The following is a 17966-nucleotide window of genomic DNA, read 5'->3' as shown; positions in this document are numbered from 1 at the left end:
AACTTGAAGAGGATATAGCCTGGTAGGTATGTATACCACATTACAATATAGGTATGACAAGACAACTGGACGTACCCATCTCCAGACTCACCACCTTATATACAGGACTACCAATATAAGAATTATACAGTTATATATAATAAATATATCTCCATTATATATACAGATCTACACTTAATATGTACATACATGTGTCAGTTGAAGATCATCATTATCGTCGTCACCATCATCTCCTCATTATCACCATCATCATCAATATCACCTTCATCATAATCTTTGTTACAGTCATCAATATTTAGTCAGTTAAATAACTCTTACATTATTTTTGTATTTACACAGTTCCATCCCTCTACATAACATATGGACTGATCCACTTCAGTGACATGGATAGTTCATTGTGATATGTGAGGGATGATAAGATCAGATAAATTAAAATTTCATTACATTGTATTCTTTTTTTTTTATCATCACATACATTGATATATGTTATTTCATTTTTATTTTTGGGCACAAATTACTTATTATTTACATGATAATTTTTATATATACAGATTGCCATGACAACAAGAATGCATATTCCAAAGGACTATGCCGCACATTCACATCCATGCATTATCAGTCCGTAAGTTGGTCCAAATACTTCATACTCAAGGAGCAACAAATGCATATTAACATTCTCTATCAAAAGGAGCTTATGTGACCAGAACTACGAAGTGTGTGGAGAATAAATAGCATAAAAATTTTTATATATACAGATTGCCATGACAACAAGAATGCATATTCCAAAGGACTATGCCGCACATTCACATCCATGCATTATCAGTCCGTAAGTTGTTGGTCCACATACTTCAGACTCAAGGAGCAACAAATGCATAACATTCTCTATCAAAAGGAGCTTATGTGACCAGAACTACGAAGTGTGTGGAGAATAAATAGCAGTCTTAATTAAAAAAGGATGTAGTTAAATTCGAAAAACAATGAAATAGTTTCAAAAGACCAAACCAAATATGTTTCCCTGAAATTATAACAAGAGGCCCATGGGCCTTTACGGTCACCTGAGTTCAGATACAGAATGAAACAAAGACAGGGTCAGATGACCTTATAATACACAATTTTTGTAGAGAGGATTGAGACTTTTCTATCTATGAAGAGTATTTGATTCTACCACATCTGTGAGTGGAGAAGAAGATTTTTGAAATTTTAGCGAATTTTAACCCTTTTGGCCCTTCCCACAGCCCGCTGGTTGGTGGGGGTCATATAATTCACAATTTTGATTGGCCTTATGCCTTAGAAGGTTTGTGCAACATTTCATTGAAATTTCTTCAGCAGTTTTGGAGAAGAAGTCGAAAATGTAAACTATTTACGTACACACGACATCAAACAAAAGGCAATTAGAAAAGGTCACTTGAGACTTCGTCTCAGGTGACCTAAAAAGCTTATTCTGTCTTAGTATACTACAGAGTTGTCTTTTCTTGCAGGTGGATATTCATTGCTTCTTCATATGTTTAATATAATTAATTTTTGTTTGTTTTCATACTAAATTCAACTTTCTGATTGGCAGATTCTTTTTCTTCATACCACTAAGGTAAAATCGCAATCCAAAAATTGCATGAAAAACAGACGTTATCATGACGCCACAATGGAGAAGTCAACTTTTCGTATTGATTTCGAAAAAATAATCCATTGGAAAATCAATGGAATCTTACGTTCAAACATATTCTATGTGATCAAGTAGTCTGAAAAATTAATTATAAACACTGACGTAACTATCTTTTAACATCATCGGGTTACGAAATAAATTTTGTTTGCAAACTTTTGTGATAAGCTGCTACGCAAACGCGGATTCATACATTTTCCAAACAAAATTTATTTCATAACCCCGTGATGTTAAAAAATAGTGACATTTAAGCATTTAAAGTAAATGATAATTTTTACACACAAAATAATGATGTAACTATCTACCTATGCACAAGAGCAGATAACTGCATAATATACTTACATGGAATATATGAAGAAATACATTTAAGATTATTTCCTTCACAAATATCCATAGGTTGTTTAAAACACTATGTATCTTGGTATAGACGTTAAGAGTTTAACGACCTATTGATAAAAAGTTTGGCAACTCAATACATTAAAAAATAATTTACAAAACTTAGTAATACATTCAATGTGATCATATTTTAAATGTGCCATTAAATGAAAATTTTGCAAATTAATGATAAATTTGCATGCATATTAATACAATATTATATTAAAGTAGGACTACACCTCACAACTTAACAATCTATAAATGCATGACTCTTCATACTCAGAGATTTTATACAAAAACGTCGATATCACATCTTGAGATAAAAAAAAATTCACAACCAGAAAAAAAAACAAACATAAAAAAAATTTTTTTAACATTATTTCATGATTATCAACTGGTATATTTGTGACTTGGGTTATGATAAGATCAACATGACAATGGATATTTATATGAATGTGAAATTTTCTTTCTTTAATAAACATGGAACAATCTGCAATCATTTCAACTGACAAACTCCAATTGATTAAATAAAGAACTTTTTCTTTTCTCACAACTTACAATTAAGCTTTACTGACTAGATATTTTCATTTAAATGAAGTCTTCTATCTTGAACATTTTTATCATAACTTCTAACCATTCAAGCTACAAGTCCACTGAAGATCCAAATGAAAATTGCAATATACCATTTTTTTTTTTTACAAAATAAATTCACATTGACTGAAACACAACTTGGAGATTCACTGATTGTTTCAGGAATGAAACTGTAAAACTGCCCTCTTGTGGGCTTCAGACAAGTTAAAAATTGTCCCAGGAATGTAGTGCTGCCCTCTTGTGGGCTTCAGACAAGTTAGAAATTGTTCCAGGAATGTAATGCTGTCCTCTAGTGGGTTTCAGACAAGTTAGAAATTGTCCTAAGAATGAAATGCTGCCCTCTAGTGGGCTTCAGACAAGTTGAAATTGTCCCAGGAATGTAATGCTGTCCTCTAGTGGGTTTCAGACAAGTTAGAAATTGTCCTAGGAATGTAATGCTGGCCTCTAGTGGGTTTCAGACAAGTTAGAAATTGTCCTAGGAATGCAATGCTGCCCTCTAGTGGGCTTCAGACATGTTAAGAATTGTCCCAAGAATGTATAGTGTTGCCCTTTAGTGGGCTTCTGACAGGTTAGGGGCTGTTCCAGGAATGAAGTGTTAGCCTCTAGAGGGCTTTAGACATAGTTACTCCGTGGAGATATGCAAATAGAGACAGCTAGGTGATAATTTACATATTGTATACAATATTTTTGCTCCCATTTTCAACATCCACTTATATGTAATTTTTCACACCTTTACATACGTGCACATTCACCTAACACATAATTTTATGACTATTTGATGTTTTCTTCAATTTTATGCATATTTCTAAGAAGTTCAGCCTTTAGAAAAAAATAATTATCAGTATCCATTTTAATGTTTAGCAAGAATAATTCAGTATAGATTCTTGAATATTTATTTCCTTGTTTGGATTGAGCCTAATACCTCCTAGACATTTACTTGGCATGGCAGTTGACTGAATCAAATAGAGTTAAAATGACAGGATTTAGTTAGCATAATAATATATAAATATTGCACATTTCATTCTTAGCAAAACAGATATCTGATAATCAATAATCACATCTTATATACAAGTTAGATCTTGTCTAAGATTGAGACTCACAGCCTTGAAGTAATTACATAGTCTATTTACATATTCCATATCTTCATTACATATATATCAGAGGAATTCCAGGAAGCAATATCAGGGCCCGGCACCATAAAACTATTCTAAGACAGATTTTTTTACTTAAGTATATGATTTTCCATAGGCTTGAGTAAAAAAAAATTGTCTGTGAAAGTTTCATGATGCCGGGCCCAGAGCATCACTAGAGCCTATCTTGATTCAGAGATTCATATACAAGTGTAATATAATTTTTAAAAATCATCCCAGTATGATATGAGAGATTCAATCTTCATTAAGACTTAAACAACCTTGATTTCTTAAGCTTCATAAGCTACAACCTTGACACAATAAGCTTCATCAGGGCCTAAACAGCCTTGATTCAATAAGCGTCATTAGGGCCTAAACAGTCTTGATTCAATAAGCTTCATCAGGGCCTAAACAGCCTTGATACAATAAGCTTCATCAGGGCCTAAACAGTCTTGATTCAACAAACTTCATCAGGGCCTAAACAGTCTTGATTCAATAAGCTTCATCAGGGCCTAAACAGTCTTGATTCAATAAGCTTTAGCTTGGCCTAAACAACCCTGATTCAAGCTTTAACAGGGCCTAACCCAGCCCTTACTGTTTATGAAGATATATCATACATTGGCTGTGACATTTATAGAGTATGGTGTCTATTTGTACAGTAGTTATTGATGCTAGAATCATTTGTTGTCTATAAGGGTTTGCAGTTTATGAACTAGATCTCTTGCAATCTTCAGCACTTGTTTTGCTTTGTGTCGTTCTGCCATTTCTGAAAGGAATTGAAATACAGAATTCATTTATTTCTGTTTAAAAAGAAATTCTTAATCTGCTTAAAATCAAGAATATTTAAAACAACATGTGAATTGGAAATGCTGTTCCCAGATATCTTGTTGACAGACCTAGATAGTTTTAAGTATGGGAGATAATTTTGATATGCGAGCTAGCATACAGATCAAACAATTTGATCATTGAAAATTTTGGCGATAATTAACATAAAGGAAGACACATCTCTATCCGAGGGAGGTTATTCTGACCAGCATATTGTATGTGAATCGAGAATGTAGTCTGATGATGTCAAAAACATAAAGATAGTCAAATCTATCCAAGGAAGGTCATTAGAAAACCAGTATGAGAATAGAGAATATACCATTTTAAGTTTTGATGATCTCAAAAATGTGAAGGAAGACAATTATGTTAGGTGTGGTTCAGTGGACATACCGTATGTAAAGGAAGATAACTCTTCACAAGGGAGATAATTAAGATGATTTTTTTGGCGGAAAGATAACATACCATTAAAGAACTTGATGATGTCGGTGAAGTCCATGTTGTTATCCAGAATGATGTCGCGGTAGAACTCGACCAGGGCCAGAGCTATGAACAACACAAAGTGTGGGGAACTGATGTACTTAGCGACCCAGATGGTTTCCCAGACGGCAAACACGTCATCGTACAGCAACTCTGTAAAAGAAATAAACTTCTGTAAAAGTTTGAAAAAAATGAACGTTTGTAAAAGTGTGACAAAAATAAGACTAACTTTTACAGGTGTAAAAGATATCAACTCCAATGTTCAGTCCATTCTGTATTCAGAGATGTTTCTATTACATATAAAGTTTAACAATATAAAAGGAATCACCAAGAAAATAAATAAGGACATAAAACATAACTATTAAGAACAGTTGTAAATATCAATCATATCTCTTTCTGTTAATTGCTTTCCAGAAAAAAAACCCTACTTATACACATGCATAATTGCATACCTCTCTTGAAATCCAGTAAAAACCACCGGTAACAAAAGTAGAAATGTGTATAATCGCCATGGTGATGCATGTGCTCAAATAATTCTGAATCAAGGATCTGAAAAGAAAAGTATCACAATATCAATTGTTTTGAAGCCCAATGTGCAATTTCAGCAAATTACATATCATAAAGTCTTCACTCTTTTGTTTAATTTGGTTTAAATATGTTTTTACGTTCTATCAGTTAAGGTTAATGGAGGGCAGCCTCCTATCTAGTACATTCCATATAGCTATATACCTATGAAGTTTGTATTAAAGTATAATTTGTCTAAAGAGAATGTCATCGGACAAGGGTACTAAACAGAATGTCATCGGACAAGGGTATTTAAACAGAATGTCATCGGACAAGGATATTTGTCCAGTGTAGGCAAGGTTTCTGGATTATACAGAGTTTAATTACCACAGTATAACTTGTCTAAACCAGATGTCATCAGGACATGGGTACTTTGCCAGTATTCACAGGCTCCTGGCTATTACAGGTTTTAATTACCACAGTATAACTTGTCTAAACCAGATGTCATCGGGACAAGGATATTTGGTCGGTATTCACAGGTTCCTGGCTAATACAGGTTTTAATTACCACAGTATAACTTGTCTAAACCAGATGTCATCGGAATAAGGATTGTTGGTCGGTATTCACAGGTTCCTGGCTTATACAGGTTTTCATTATTACTGAATAACTTGCCTTAACCAGATGTTATTGGAACTACCTTATTTGACCGATATAGATATATTTCCTAAGTATATACACTTAGGTTTTTATTACTTTAAAGTGCATAGTCAGGCAATAAAAACCTGTATAAATGCGTTCATTGGCTTTCCAAAAGTCCTTGCATATCAAAATGACGATCAAATTGTGCTTACTTTGTCCAGTTTAGACCAGTGAAATTATGGAAAGCCCCATATAGATGTACCACTGTTCTAAAAATAAATTCTGAAAGCGAGGCTGCGTCAACACGGATAAAGGCAGCCGGGAGGATGTTTTAGGATTCCTTTACCATAAATTAATTTCTTCGCGTGCAGAGCGATTTTGACAGGATATTTTATTTTTCTATTTCATAAGAAATTATATGGGATATATTAACACCATTTTAACTGACTTAACCCTTCCTTTGCCCGACTATTCACTTTAAATAAAGAAGAATAAACTGGAAGAGACAAGGATCCAAATTGGACAAGGGTCAGTTTTGACAGGTTACACTGTCCGTAACCAAAGGACAGGATGAATTAGGCAGTGCTACTGACCTGTATAAGAGATCGCATGTTGGCAAAGTGAGTGTCCATGGCCCCACCATGAGGGAAGTTTGAGGACATCCTCTTCATCAGCTCACAGAAACAGCTGTAGGTCATCGCCTCTGTTAGTCAAAATTACAAAGTCAGTGGGGATTGTCATCAAACATTGGAACATTTGAGTTCAGTGAATACTTGTACAGTCAAAACTGTCTATAAAGACCACCCAAGTCAACTAGGCCCAGACGTTCAAAGATTGATCACTGAAATTTTCATTCCTCATTTGCCTCAAATTTGTATTCAAATCTTCACTTAATTCAACAAGTATGTAAATAATGGAGTTCTTACATGTAAGAATCTTATACAATTTTGTAAAATTTCTATAACCTGAAATTATTTCATCTTGATTTAAAAACTGTCGTTTAACTGTAATTAGTTATTAGATTAACACACTACATACTTAAAGTAAAGATTCATGGTCCTGTTGGATGGTTGATTGGACTATGGACAGCTGTGGATATTTCAACATGCCGGTTAAAATACTTTCCTCAATATGCATACGATTTTCTTTTATATCTATTTTGATATACTTCGCGTATTAATTATATTGATGTGTATAGGATTACTTTATTATCAAGACTATCATTAACCTAAAATTGACTTCGTTTAGAGTGTTCTCTCTCAACTTGCCATCCCATGATGCAATATTCACCGAAGCCTTATTTTTGTAAACTTCCGGATATGATTTCGTGGTGTTTGCCGCTGCAGAGATCGATTAAATGATGTTTTATACGACTGTTTGGTGCTTTTTACATCGCTATAATGTTCTATATTACATGTAATTCACACTATAAACTTGACTGCCGATTATTTCATTGAAGTCACAGCGACAGGATTCTGAGAAATTACACATGTTGACCGTGTGTAAACACGTGTGCAAGTTATATTTAGCAGTCATTCAGAAGATTGTTTTTTTCCCTGTCTGCGGACATTTCTTTCACTCAAATAATATTTAAATATATATATTTAACTTATTGTTTGATATTTGATGGTTTTTGACGTTTTAGTTATTATTTTCTTGGTAACGATCCTGCAGCAAATCGATAGCGAAATCAGTCCGCCATTGTGTTGTGACTGTAAACAACCACCGCTTCAGTCGGCCGATTTTCCATGAATTAAAACAATTTTACGATTGAACATGTATCTGGTATGTTATTATTTTTATCTTTATTTTATTTTCATCACATATTATATCGTTTTTAAACACTTTTACAGTGATATTTTCGATGTAAACTTTACTAAAACCGATATTGTGTTGCGCTAGTAAACAAACACGTTTCAGTCGGCGGATTTTCCTTGAATTAAACAATTTTACGAATGAATATGCATCTGATATGTAATCATTTTCATCGTTAATATATTTTCATTGCATATTTTATCTTTTAAACACTTTTACAGTGATTTGTTCGATGTATAACTTTACAAAACTGGCGAGTAAAACGATTTTCACATGTGAATCACGACGTAATAATGCCAAAACATCGTCAGATTTTGGTTTTCGTCCACAGATAAGTCGCACTGGTGTATATGCCGCACTCCCGATTTTCAGGGAAAAAAGTAGCGGCTTATACTCCGGAAAATACGGTAGTAGAGCTGTTCTCTAGCTGCTATACTCACCGTCATCAAATACGACGAGGAGGGGCGCCACCAGATCACACATTCCTTGTACATAACCAACATCCAGGTGCTCCCAAACAAACCTGCAGACATATAAAGTTAACACAATTATATAATGCATTATACTCTACACCAAGTTATTTCAAAGTAAACTTAATTACAAGATCAAATACTTAACCACTTTTTACCCCCAATGATTTCATCTCACAATTTAGAGCCATATGGGTCTACTGTACCTATTTAACCTTTTCTGCAGCAATACATTTTCGTAATTTCTATTTATCTGCTAAATACGCAAAATCAGAATTGGTTTTCGGTACGTTCTATATACATGTGATTATTCTTAATTTGCAAATACAGCTGTTTTCTTTCCATAAAGCCATTAAAGTGCTATAGAGTGGGTTTAGATTATGGCGGGTCCACTGAACAAATCTAGTATTAAACTTTCAAGAAAAGTTACTTTAGTCACTAAATAAAGAATGTAAAGCTAGAAAATAGAAAGATTGACATATTAAAGTAAAATGATAGTTAGTAGGTCCTTGCTGAATACTTTGTTTAAATGTAGATACAATGTTACTGTATGTAATACCTACGTGCACATGACATTCCTGAGTTTCTCCAGGTTGGCCGGGGTAAAGTACCAATAGTTCCTGTCACATCTCTGTACATCCTTGTCTATTCTGTGAAGATTTAACGCCACATTGTCCAATAGTTCAGCCTGCAAAAAAAACCAAACAAAATGTCCTGTTATTTAAACATCACAATAAAATCACAGATTTTGTTTACTCATAGTTTAACAACAATAGATCATCTGAGACCCATGCATTCTCAATTTTTCCCGTCACTAGTATTTCGTGCAAAAAATATCTTACTGTTGTCATTCAAGGTGAATTTTTTTCACAATCTAATAAACCACAAAGGCTCTTTGTGAATTTTACAGAGTTATCTACCCTTGTGGCTAGGTATTGATTGTAATGTCATGTGTTTGCGAGCGTAACGTCATACTTTTCAGAGCAAATGGCGTGATTTGGCACTCACAAAATAATGACGTCACAATGGATACCTACCCACTCTGTAATATGCAATAGGCACATCACCTATTTCAAAAGTAGGTGAAGACTTGAAATTTACATTAAAAAAAAAAATTATCTACCAATCCACCTTAACAAGAATATGTAACTGGTTAATGTTAAAACTATCTGTGACTCTGAATAGTTTACCTAGTTGGAAGCTATCCCAGTCATAATCACAGAATATCTTTTCCGTGAGACTAACTATCGAGTTAATGCTGTTTATACTGCTGAGTATACCTACTGAATAAACTCCCCCATTAGAAGCAGGTGAAGCTGGGGATATCAGACTCTCGTGAGATGTTGAGAGGCGTTTCAAGTTATCTGAAACAGAGAAACATTATCAAAACAAAAGTTAATTAGCATACAACATTGTATCATTTTATCAATTATTTATGATGTCTTTGTACATAATTTCATTCATACTTTTCAGCAAATGATTAGTCCATTCTTTTACACTAGTCTTACTTTGTTTGTCAATAATGTCACTCTATTCTATATTTGCATATTATGGAGTTATCTGTCCATGCCCGTAGGTATTGCTTATGGCATCTGAAGATAGATGATGAAATCTTTTTCTGGAAATACTGTATGACATTACACTTGCAATTAATTCCGTAATATACAAATTAAATATAGAATATTTAAATTACCTATATTTTCTGAGTCAAAGGTTTTCCCAGAGTTGTCTGCCGTTAGGGAATGTCTCTGACTAGAAAGGCCATCTCTACCATCAACGTCATCATTGTCATCATCATCATCATCCTCTTCCTCGTCATCAGACTCTTCCCCGCCGTCCTCCTCATCAGCCTCTGCACTATCCATAGAACACGACATCTTGGTGACGATGATGTGACGCTCCATACTGCCCTCCCGATCAGCACGAGAAATATCAGTGCCTTCTGAATCCCCGGCCGAGTCTAACTTAGACCTCTCCTGCGAGCTCTGCCGCGCTATAGAATCACCAAGCCCATCGTCAGGGCTATCAGAAAATGATGTACACACATAATCTCTCTTCTCCAGTAATATTTCGGTCTGCGTCATCTTCTCGATGACCTCCGACTGTTGCAGATGTAGTTCCATGCTCTGCTTCCTGTCTGGGGTGGGCGTACAGGTCGTCCCTGTGGCAGAACTTTCCTCTGGTACTGTCTCGGGATGTGAGAAGTCATCCCACTCATCAAAACTTTGTTGAGATTCGAACACATCGTTACTTAGACTAGAGTCTTTACGTACTAGAGGGATAGGTCCGTCGGAGCTATGAGAGGATAACTTGGCCAGGTTAGCAGCCATTATTTCTTTATCACGTTGTTTAACAATAGCTTCAATAGCTAGCCATTCTGACATTGTCCGTTCGTACATAGTACGCATCACCTCGTCCACTTTCTGTCGTTCTTCTGGCGTGCTGCTGAAGGAATAATGTCCCAACAGGTAAGGCCATACCTGTAATTAACACCCCCACCATGATAAATTGGTAATACTGCAAACATCTACATGTAGCTGGTTATTTATGCTGGTCAAATTTTTCACAAATTCTAACCAAAAATCCAATTTCTGTTGAGATGATATTTTTGCGATTTCACAGGATATTGCTATGATCGCCAAAATTTTATATGCGAAATATTCTGAAATAATTGAATCATGTCAATTCAAAAGTGGACATTGTAAAAAATTTTCACAGTTACTGTTACAGTAATATATTACATACCAATCTTTTGATAAGAGAGCTTTTTATGTAAGCTTATGTATTGACAAATATTCTAAACTTGATGAACACAATGAGGTCATTGTAACCTTTTGCTAAATCAAGGCCAGTAACCTACAGTAATGGCAATATTCTGCCCATCAGCTGTAGGTGATGCAACATATTGCATATTTGACAAAAAGTTTTCTGCAGTGGTACGGATGTTACTTACATCTTTTCTGATCTCATGTGCCACACCCCCATTGTACACCAGTCTGTAAACCTCCTTAGGGTCAGACACCTACAAACAAAAGGTTTAATTAGTTATACATCAAATTTCCAATAGTCCAACTCACAACAGAGATAAGTATAAATTGTAAATTACTTAAAATCTCAGAAAACAAAATATAAATAACATAATTCAGACTTGATCCAGACTTGAACTACAGTAGATTTGTATGGCAAATTTCAGTGACAAATCACTAGATGCTTATTCTTTTGAAACACCTGGTTCTAATGTCCATGCACTCTTAAGCATTTTACAGTTCAACCCTTCCCATTGTTTTCCCTCTCACCATGTTATCTTTGTTGATATACTTCCATTGTTCCTCTGTCAGTCCAGCTGACATGTCATAGTCAGATTCTGTATTCACTAACGATCCAAGGACAAGTCCCGACAGGTGTGTTCTCACTGTCTTGAGATGGCGGCAGTGTGCTAGCCCTGTAAAAACACAAAATATACTCAATATGAGGTGCAATAGCACACAAGTCTTTATTTCCCGAAACAAAAAGTGTACATACTTACGAAAGTCCTTTCCTAACTGTGGTTAAAAATTTTGACTTGTTTTTTTTATTCAAGTTTGATGCAAGCAATTGTCTCAACGCACAATTCCTGGTTATAACATAGTCAATTTCATTCCTCATCAAAGTTCCTGTACGAATTGTGCAGTATGATGTTTGTAATATGTGTATAACGCACTAAATTTATGAAGAAGTGAATTTGTTGGTCTCTATTATTTCATTATAACCTTGTTTTACAGTAACTCAAATTTCGACATAGTTCAGTACTTTTTGTTTCAAGAAACTTGAGCTAGGATGGTATACAAAGATATTAACAGAGCTATATAGAATTACAGAACTTAAACAGATCTTACTTACAGCCATAGAAAGCCCTGGAGATGATCTGTTTCTTCATTGTATCACAGAGTTGTTTTAATGTGGTTCTGAAACATAAATGTAAAAACAATATATGTGAGGTTTTAAAGCATCTAAATTATTGCTTATTTTTAAGTATATTTGTAGAACATATCAATGATATTATATAAACATGAAAAAGTATGGTAACATTTTAGTTTTATTTGGTTTTGATAATCTTCTGAACAGCTTGAATGTGCAGAAAACTGATAGTGGATGAAACCTGGAGTACCCAGAGAATCATCTCCAACTTATAGTCAGTTTCCAGCACTGAAATCCTGACGCTTGAAATAAATAATAATATAAATTGTTCTCTAATTAACAACTTCTAAGCATAGTACTCATACATTTTCTATAACACCATGCATCACTATCAGGCCCTTGAAAACATCTGATCCTGTATTTCGTGAAAAAAAAATTCTACTTATTTATTTTGTTCCTATTCCTAATTTTTTTCATAACTAAGCAGGTCAGTTATTGGTCTCACAACTGTGTCTACACCAAAACAATACTGAAGAAATTTGTCACACAGTCAGTTCACACAAGATTTCTCTCGAGCATTATAAAAATCACCATGCAGTACGTATACTTTTCGACCTTGCCCTGTTTGGAGAGATAAAGGCATGTTTTACCCAGACCTGTGGTTGGAGCTCTGTTTTGACAGACACGAGTTGTTCTGCTCCTCCTGTGATTTAGCGTAGTCCTGTACCGAAGACTGGGCCAACGGGCTAGGCAGTCGCGGAATACGGTTCGCCCAGGAAAAGTTCTCTCCCTTGATTTTAGCTTTAGGATCCATCATTTCTGGAGCTGAAAATGTGGTTATGATTTTTCTGATTATCAAGTGTATACATATGGTTATGGCTTATGAATACTCAATCTGTATTTCACTATCTCTAATATTTTTTTTAATAACCAAGCATGAGGGTGATTGGTCTCAAAACTGAGACCAATCAACAAATTAATACTGAAGCATTTTGTTGCATAGTTTAAGCATAATGACTTATGAGTGATTACTTTTTTTTCCAGGAATTGACTTCTAAATTTTTATGAATACTCCATTGGTGTAAAGCCTAAATGTTAGATAATTTCCAAATAATGGAAGGTCTAAACTTATGACTTATGAGTACTGAAAAGTTGAATTCTGGAAATACTAAACACAGTCAAACCTGTTTATAAAGACTACCCAAAACAAGGGACAGTGGCGTCTTTATTAAGTGGTTTTATACACATGTCAAATTGTGTTATAAATAGCTATTTGGAACCCTAGGTAAATGGTCTAAAAGTCTAAACATGACAACTTACCAATACTGAAAAGTTTAATCTGGAAATCATTTCTGAATATTCAAATGTCTCAACATTATAAAGACTTGCAAATACTGTAAAGATTAAAATGTGATGATTTAAGCATTAAACTATCTTCTTATGGCATCTATGGTTTATTTAGATGCAAGAGCTTTGCAGACAATCTTTATAATGCGAGCTAGCGCAATATGAGATGATTGTCTTCAAAGCTCTGGCATCTATATAGACCATAGATGCCATACGAATATAGTTTAATGCTTATATTTATATTACCAATTCATTTTGGGGTCTCTGCATTAACATTTTTTAAACTAGACCAGTAAATATATTTGTAAATATTCGAATGGTGACTTACGAATACTGGAAGGTCTAAATGTGGTAATGATACGGAAGACATAATCAGTAGCCTCGTCTTCCTCCGTACTCGAGCTGCTTGTGCTGCCCTCTTGTGAGATATTAGACAGACGACTGCCTTTCCGTTTTAGCTTTGGGAATACTTTTCCTGGAACAAACGAAAACACAGCTATAGATTAAACTAACTAGGTCATAATATTGATATTGAATCTGGACTTACTATTGTTTCACAGCAGGCAGAACTATATATGACACAGATGTATATCATACCATTCTAGTGGTAAAAAGGACTCCAAGCACACAATTCATGTAGCATGTAATATTATAACTACATCACCCTGGTTTTAAATTAGATACAGTTTAGCCAGTTATTCTGATTTATGCAGGCTAATTTTTTTTTTTTTTTTTTTTGCGAACTTAAGTAAAAACAAGAAAATTAAATTTCAGTTTTTTTTTTTAATTTTTGCGATACAGCTTTCATGGTTTATATGAGTAAACATTTCTCAAAATTTAGCAACTTAAATTTTTACAATCATAACAAAGTCCTGCAAAGTCTCTTAAATAAATAACTCGGGCCAATATAGCCTGCTAATTGATATAGGAAACCAAGGTAATATATCCAGAGTCTAAACATTAAATCATAAAGCGCAGACAGTCAGGATATTTTGTTAAGGATCTGTAAATTAGATGCACTAAAATATGAACATCAATTTCATTAATTTCATATGAGTTTAGGTAACCTAGGATTTCTATACAATATGGCTATAATATATTCCACATGAAATGACTGATAAAATATTTTCCTTTCAGAAAATACAAAAAAAAACCAAGGATTTATAGGTGAGAAGGATTCGTGTCTGTCTCTTTACATTACTAAACACCACGCGAGACGCCTATGAACCGGGAATAAAAACCGTTTTTCTCAACAAATACTTGTCTTATCAAGTCAAACGAAACACCAATGTAAAGTTTATTAAATTTTACAACGTTTATTACTTGCTTTAAGGACGGAAGATTTAAAAGATATGTCTTAAATTTTCATTAAAAAGTACGACAGCTCATGAAATGACGGCCCCGCTTCAGAAAGTAAGACGGTAACCCTCGCACCCGCAAGCTACATCAAAGGCTGCGCCGGCAGATATCAAAGAAAAACGGTCGTCGCCCAACGTCACGGTCAGTGCACAAACACAAAAGCTCCTATGTTGTATTCCCCCAAAACCCAGTGTGACTTATCCTTCTCATATATGTCCTTGAAAAAACATATTTAAAAAAATAAAGCTTTTACATTGCATTTAGTTAGAATCTGCCCAAAAGAATTCTCCTGGCTTCATTCTCGAATAATAACTTAAGTGATGGTGGTAGGTGATAAGTTTCCTCAAAGCAAAAAAAATGACGTTGATTTTTCTTAAAAGCTTTTCAGCAAAAAGTGACATCTGTAATTTCATTTCTCTTCCACGAAGCAAGGCAGGGAAAGCAAAATGCATTTGCATTGTTATTGCTTAGTAATAGCTTATAGGTGTAAATTAAGTGAAGAGAAATGAATGTATGTATATCTAGTGTGAGTAACACCGATTTTTGTCTCATGAAATCACATCAGACATGATTGTATACTGTGACTTTATAATGAAAATGTATAAGCGCTACTTAATTTATCAATCCTTAAAGATGCTCCACCGCCGACAGAGCATAAACGATACCCATAATTTGAGCAATAACTAATGTTTAATCGTGTATATATGTGTCTAATTAACCCAAAAATAATGAAAATGATTTATTTTGCTTTTGGTGCATGCCCAATCAGTACTTCATTCCATATAGGATATAGTGCCACGGAATTTTTTCGGGATGCAATTAATTATTTTTAATATTTTTATCTTGAAGTAAAATTAAAAGCTTAAACGTTTGAATGGTGGTAATGGTGTAAATTAAGTAACTTTTGTAACTTAAGACAGATATTAATTACTCTGCTCCTGTTTTTGATAGAGAAAAATACCATTTGTCAGCGGTGGAGCATCTATAATATTGCAAACTTATTCTTTTCATTATTTTACAGATGTACTGATCTCTGCTGAGGTCAATATACTGTTGTACTAACCATGTTAAATTAAATACCAATATTGACTAACATCAATATACAAAGATAACTTTTTGTACTCTTTTTTTTTTTAATATTTAAAAATTTTCTTTTATAACATTCTAATTGACCGAATTAAAATTCCTGAATTTTTATACGAGACATAAGTATGAAACAATACTACATTATAAAGTTATACATTAATTCAAACTAGCTCTACAGGACAAGGGACACCTATCATACTATTTGTGATTAGAACAGGTTCAGCAAAGAACATCTGCTCTGACATCCAAATAGTTCTACTGCAACAATAGCCTAAAATCCCTGGACTTACCTAGTAAAAAAGCAAAAATCAAAGTACTGAAAGTACTAGTGGTGATTCACTACAAAAGCCCAGAAATACAATCAAAGTACTGAAAGTACTGAGGGTGATATAAAGGCACAGAACTACAATCAAAGTACTGATAGTACTATTATTAATCATTGCACATAAATAACCCAGAAATACAATCAAAGTACTGAAAGCATCAGACCTGCTACAAATAACCTATTGAAAGTACCTATACTGAAATGGTAGGTGTGTATGACATGAAGAAATTTAACATCTTCTATACTATAGTAAATTCCCAGTATAGGAACTACTTAGTTCCTCTACACCCAACACAATGATTTATAGTAATTCATTCATTGCAGTTTTATCGAAACTCTACAATCAATATCTAGTTTGTTAGTTAATCATTTGTTTTCTCTTATATCAATTTTTCAGAGCTAAGTAAAGTAGTTCTGACATTACCACTGATCCTCTTCTTTTAGATTGATAGTTGGAAACCGATGTGGGGCAGTTGCCAGGTACTGACTTAGGTCAGTGTTTTTCTCCCTTCGCTTTCTTAACCTTGAATTACCCTGGCTGTTAATTTGCAATGCGTGCTTGGACACCCAAATGTTTTTATTCAATATTGGAGCAAATGTTGTAGCATACAGAATGCAAAATGCAAATTGAGTGCAGTGCCTGCACTGTTTGATTGACAGCTAGCAAACTGTTAATATGAAATACAATCAGAAAACCCAGCCCATAAGGTCACTGACAAGCTTTTCCGAGCAGAAGCAACAACCTTGAATAACTAACTAAGTCTATATGTCGGAATCTAATGAAAGCAATGATACATTAGCGGATTGTGGTGAGTGAGAGGGGGTAGCTAGTGTATTACAGCAGTGATCGGGGAGGTAAAGGGACGAGGGGTAAAGACATGCTGTACACTCAACTGTTACGCGCAATCAGGATAGCGTAGGTTTGGTTCATACTGGCCTGTCTATTGTGTACACCTGTGTTAAAGGAACACAAACTCTGTACAACATACATGTATATTATAGAAATAACAACAGGCACAAAGGGCCTATATCGCTTTGTACAACATACACATAATACAATTACACAGAAAAACAGAAACAAGGATTTATTCTGGTTAGAAAAATGTCTAAAACTGAAAAAAAAGTTTAAATCAGTAGTTTATTAAGTCATTCAGTCTAATGACACATCTGAACTCTTCTTATTCAATGGCTGGAATTGAAAGGTTGATCCCGTGTTACCTTTAATATGGAAATAAAAAGTTAGTCTAAATATTATATTCACAAGAAATGATTCTGCCTGAATAACATTTTAAATATTAATAAACCAAAACAATATTGAGTCTTATCAAAATTTCTCTTTTTCATTGATGAAAACTAATACATTTGATACATTTTGTTTGTAACTCGCCTAAACAGGAAATATGATGCTGTAATTTGAATTATCATCTGTAGTTTTCATATATCATTGTATTCATCTGACTTAAGTAAAA

General features: G+C 34.1%; 1 protein-coding gene across 11 annotated transcripts in view; it reads right to left on the bottom strand.

The window, feature by feature from the left end:
* Nucleotides 1-744: 744 nt before the first annotated feature.
* Nucleotides 745-17966, bottom strand: part of LOC138331476 (small G protein signaling modulator 1-like) — a 72196-nt gene continuing 54974 nt past the window's right edge. For 5 of the 11 annotated variants that reach the window (XM_069279127.1, XM_069279129.1, XM_069279131.1 and 2 more), the window contains 14 exons: nucleotides 17392-17451; nucleotides 14056-14202; nucleotides 13031-13205; nucleotides 12363-12427; nucleotides 11780-11925; nucleotides 11437-11505; nucleotides 10177-10963; nucleotides 9768-9847; nucleotides 9047-9171; nucleotides 8454-8536; nucleotides 6792-6901; nucleotides 5508-5604; nucleotides 5041-5208; nucleotides 745-4519 (listed from right to left, as the gene is read on the bottom strand). In XM_069279127.1, coding sequence (XP_069135228.1) covers nucleotides 4431-4519; nucleotides 5041-5208; nucleotides 5508-5604; nucleotides 6792-6901; nucleotides 8454-8536; nucleotides 9047-9171; nucleotides 9768-9847; nucleotides 10177-10963; nucleotides 11437-11505; nucleotides 11780-11925; nucleotides 12363-12427; nucleotides 13031-13205; nucleotides 14056-14202; nucleotides 17392-17451 — 2201 coding nt within the window. In that variant the 3' untranslated portion in view covers nucleotides 745-4430. The remainder of the gene's footprint in view (nucleotides 4520-5040; nucleotides 5209-5507; nucleotides 5605-6791; nucleotides 6902-8453; nucleotides 8537-9046; nucleotides 9172-9767; nucleotides 9848-10176; nucleotides 10964-11436; nucleotides 11506-11779; nucleotides 11926-12362; nucleotides 12428-13030; nucleotides 13206-14055; nucleotides 14203-17391; nucleotides 17452-17966) is intronic. The other 6 variants (XM_069279133.1, XM_069279135.1, XM_069279136.1 and 3 more) reach the window with 3 other exon arrangements.

Source organism: Argopecten irradians, chromosome 9 (genome assembly GCF_041381155.1).
Source record: "Argopecten irradians isolate NY chromosome 9, Ai_NY, whole genome shotgun sequence".
Classification (NCBI taxonomy): Eukaryota; Metazoa; Mollusca; class Bivalvia; order Pectinida; family Pectinidae; genus Argopecten; species Argopecten irradians.
The sequence above is the reverse complement of the archived record's forward strand: the minus strand, read 5'-3'. Positions and strand labels throughout refer to the sequence as shown.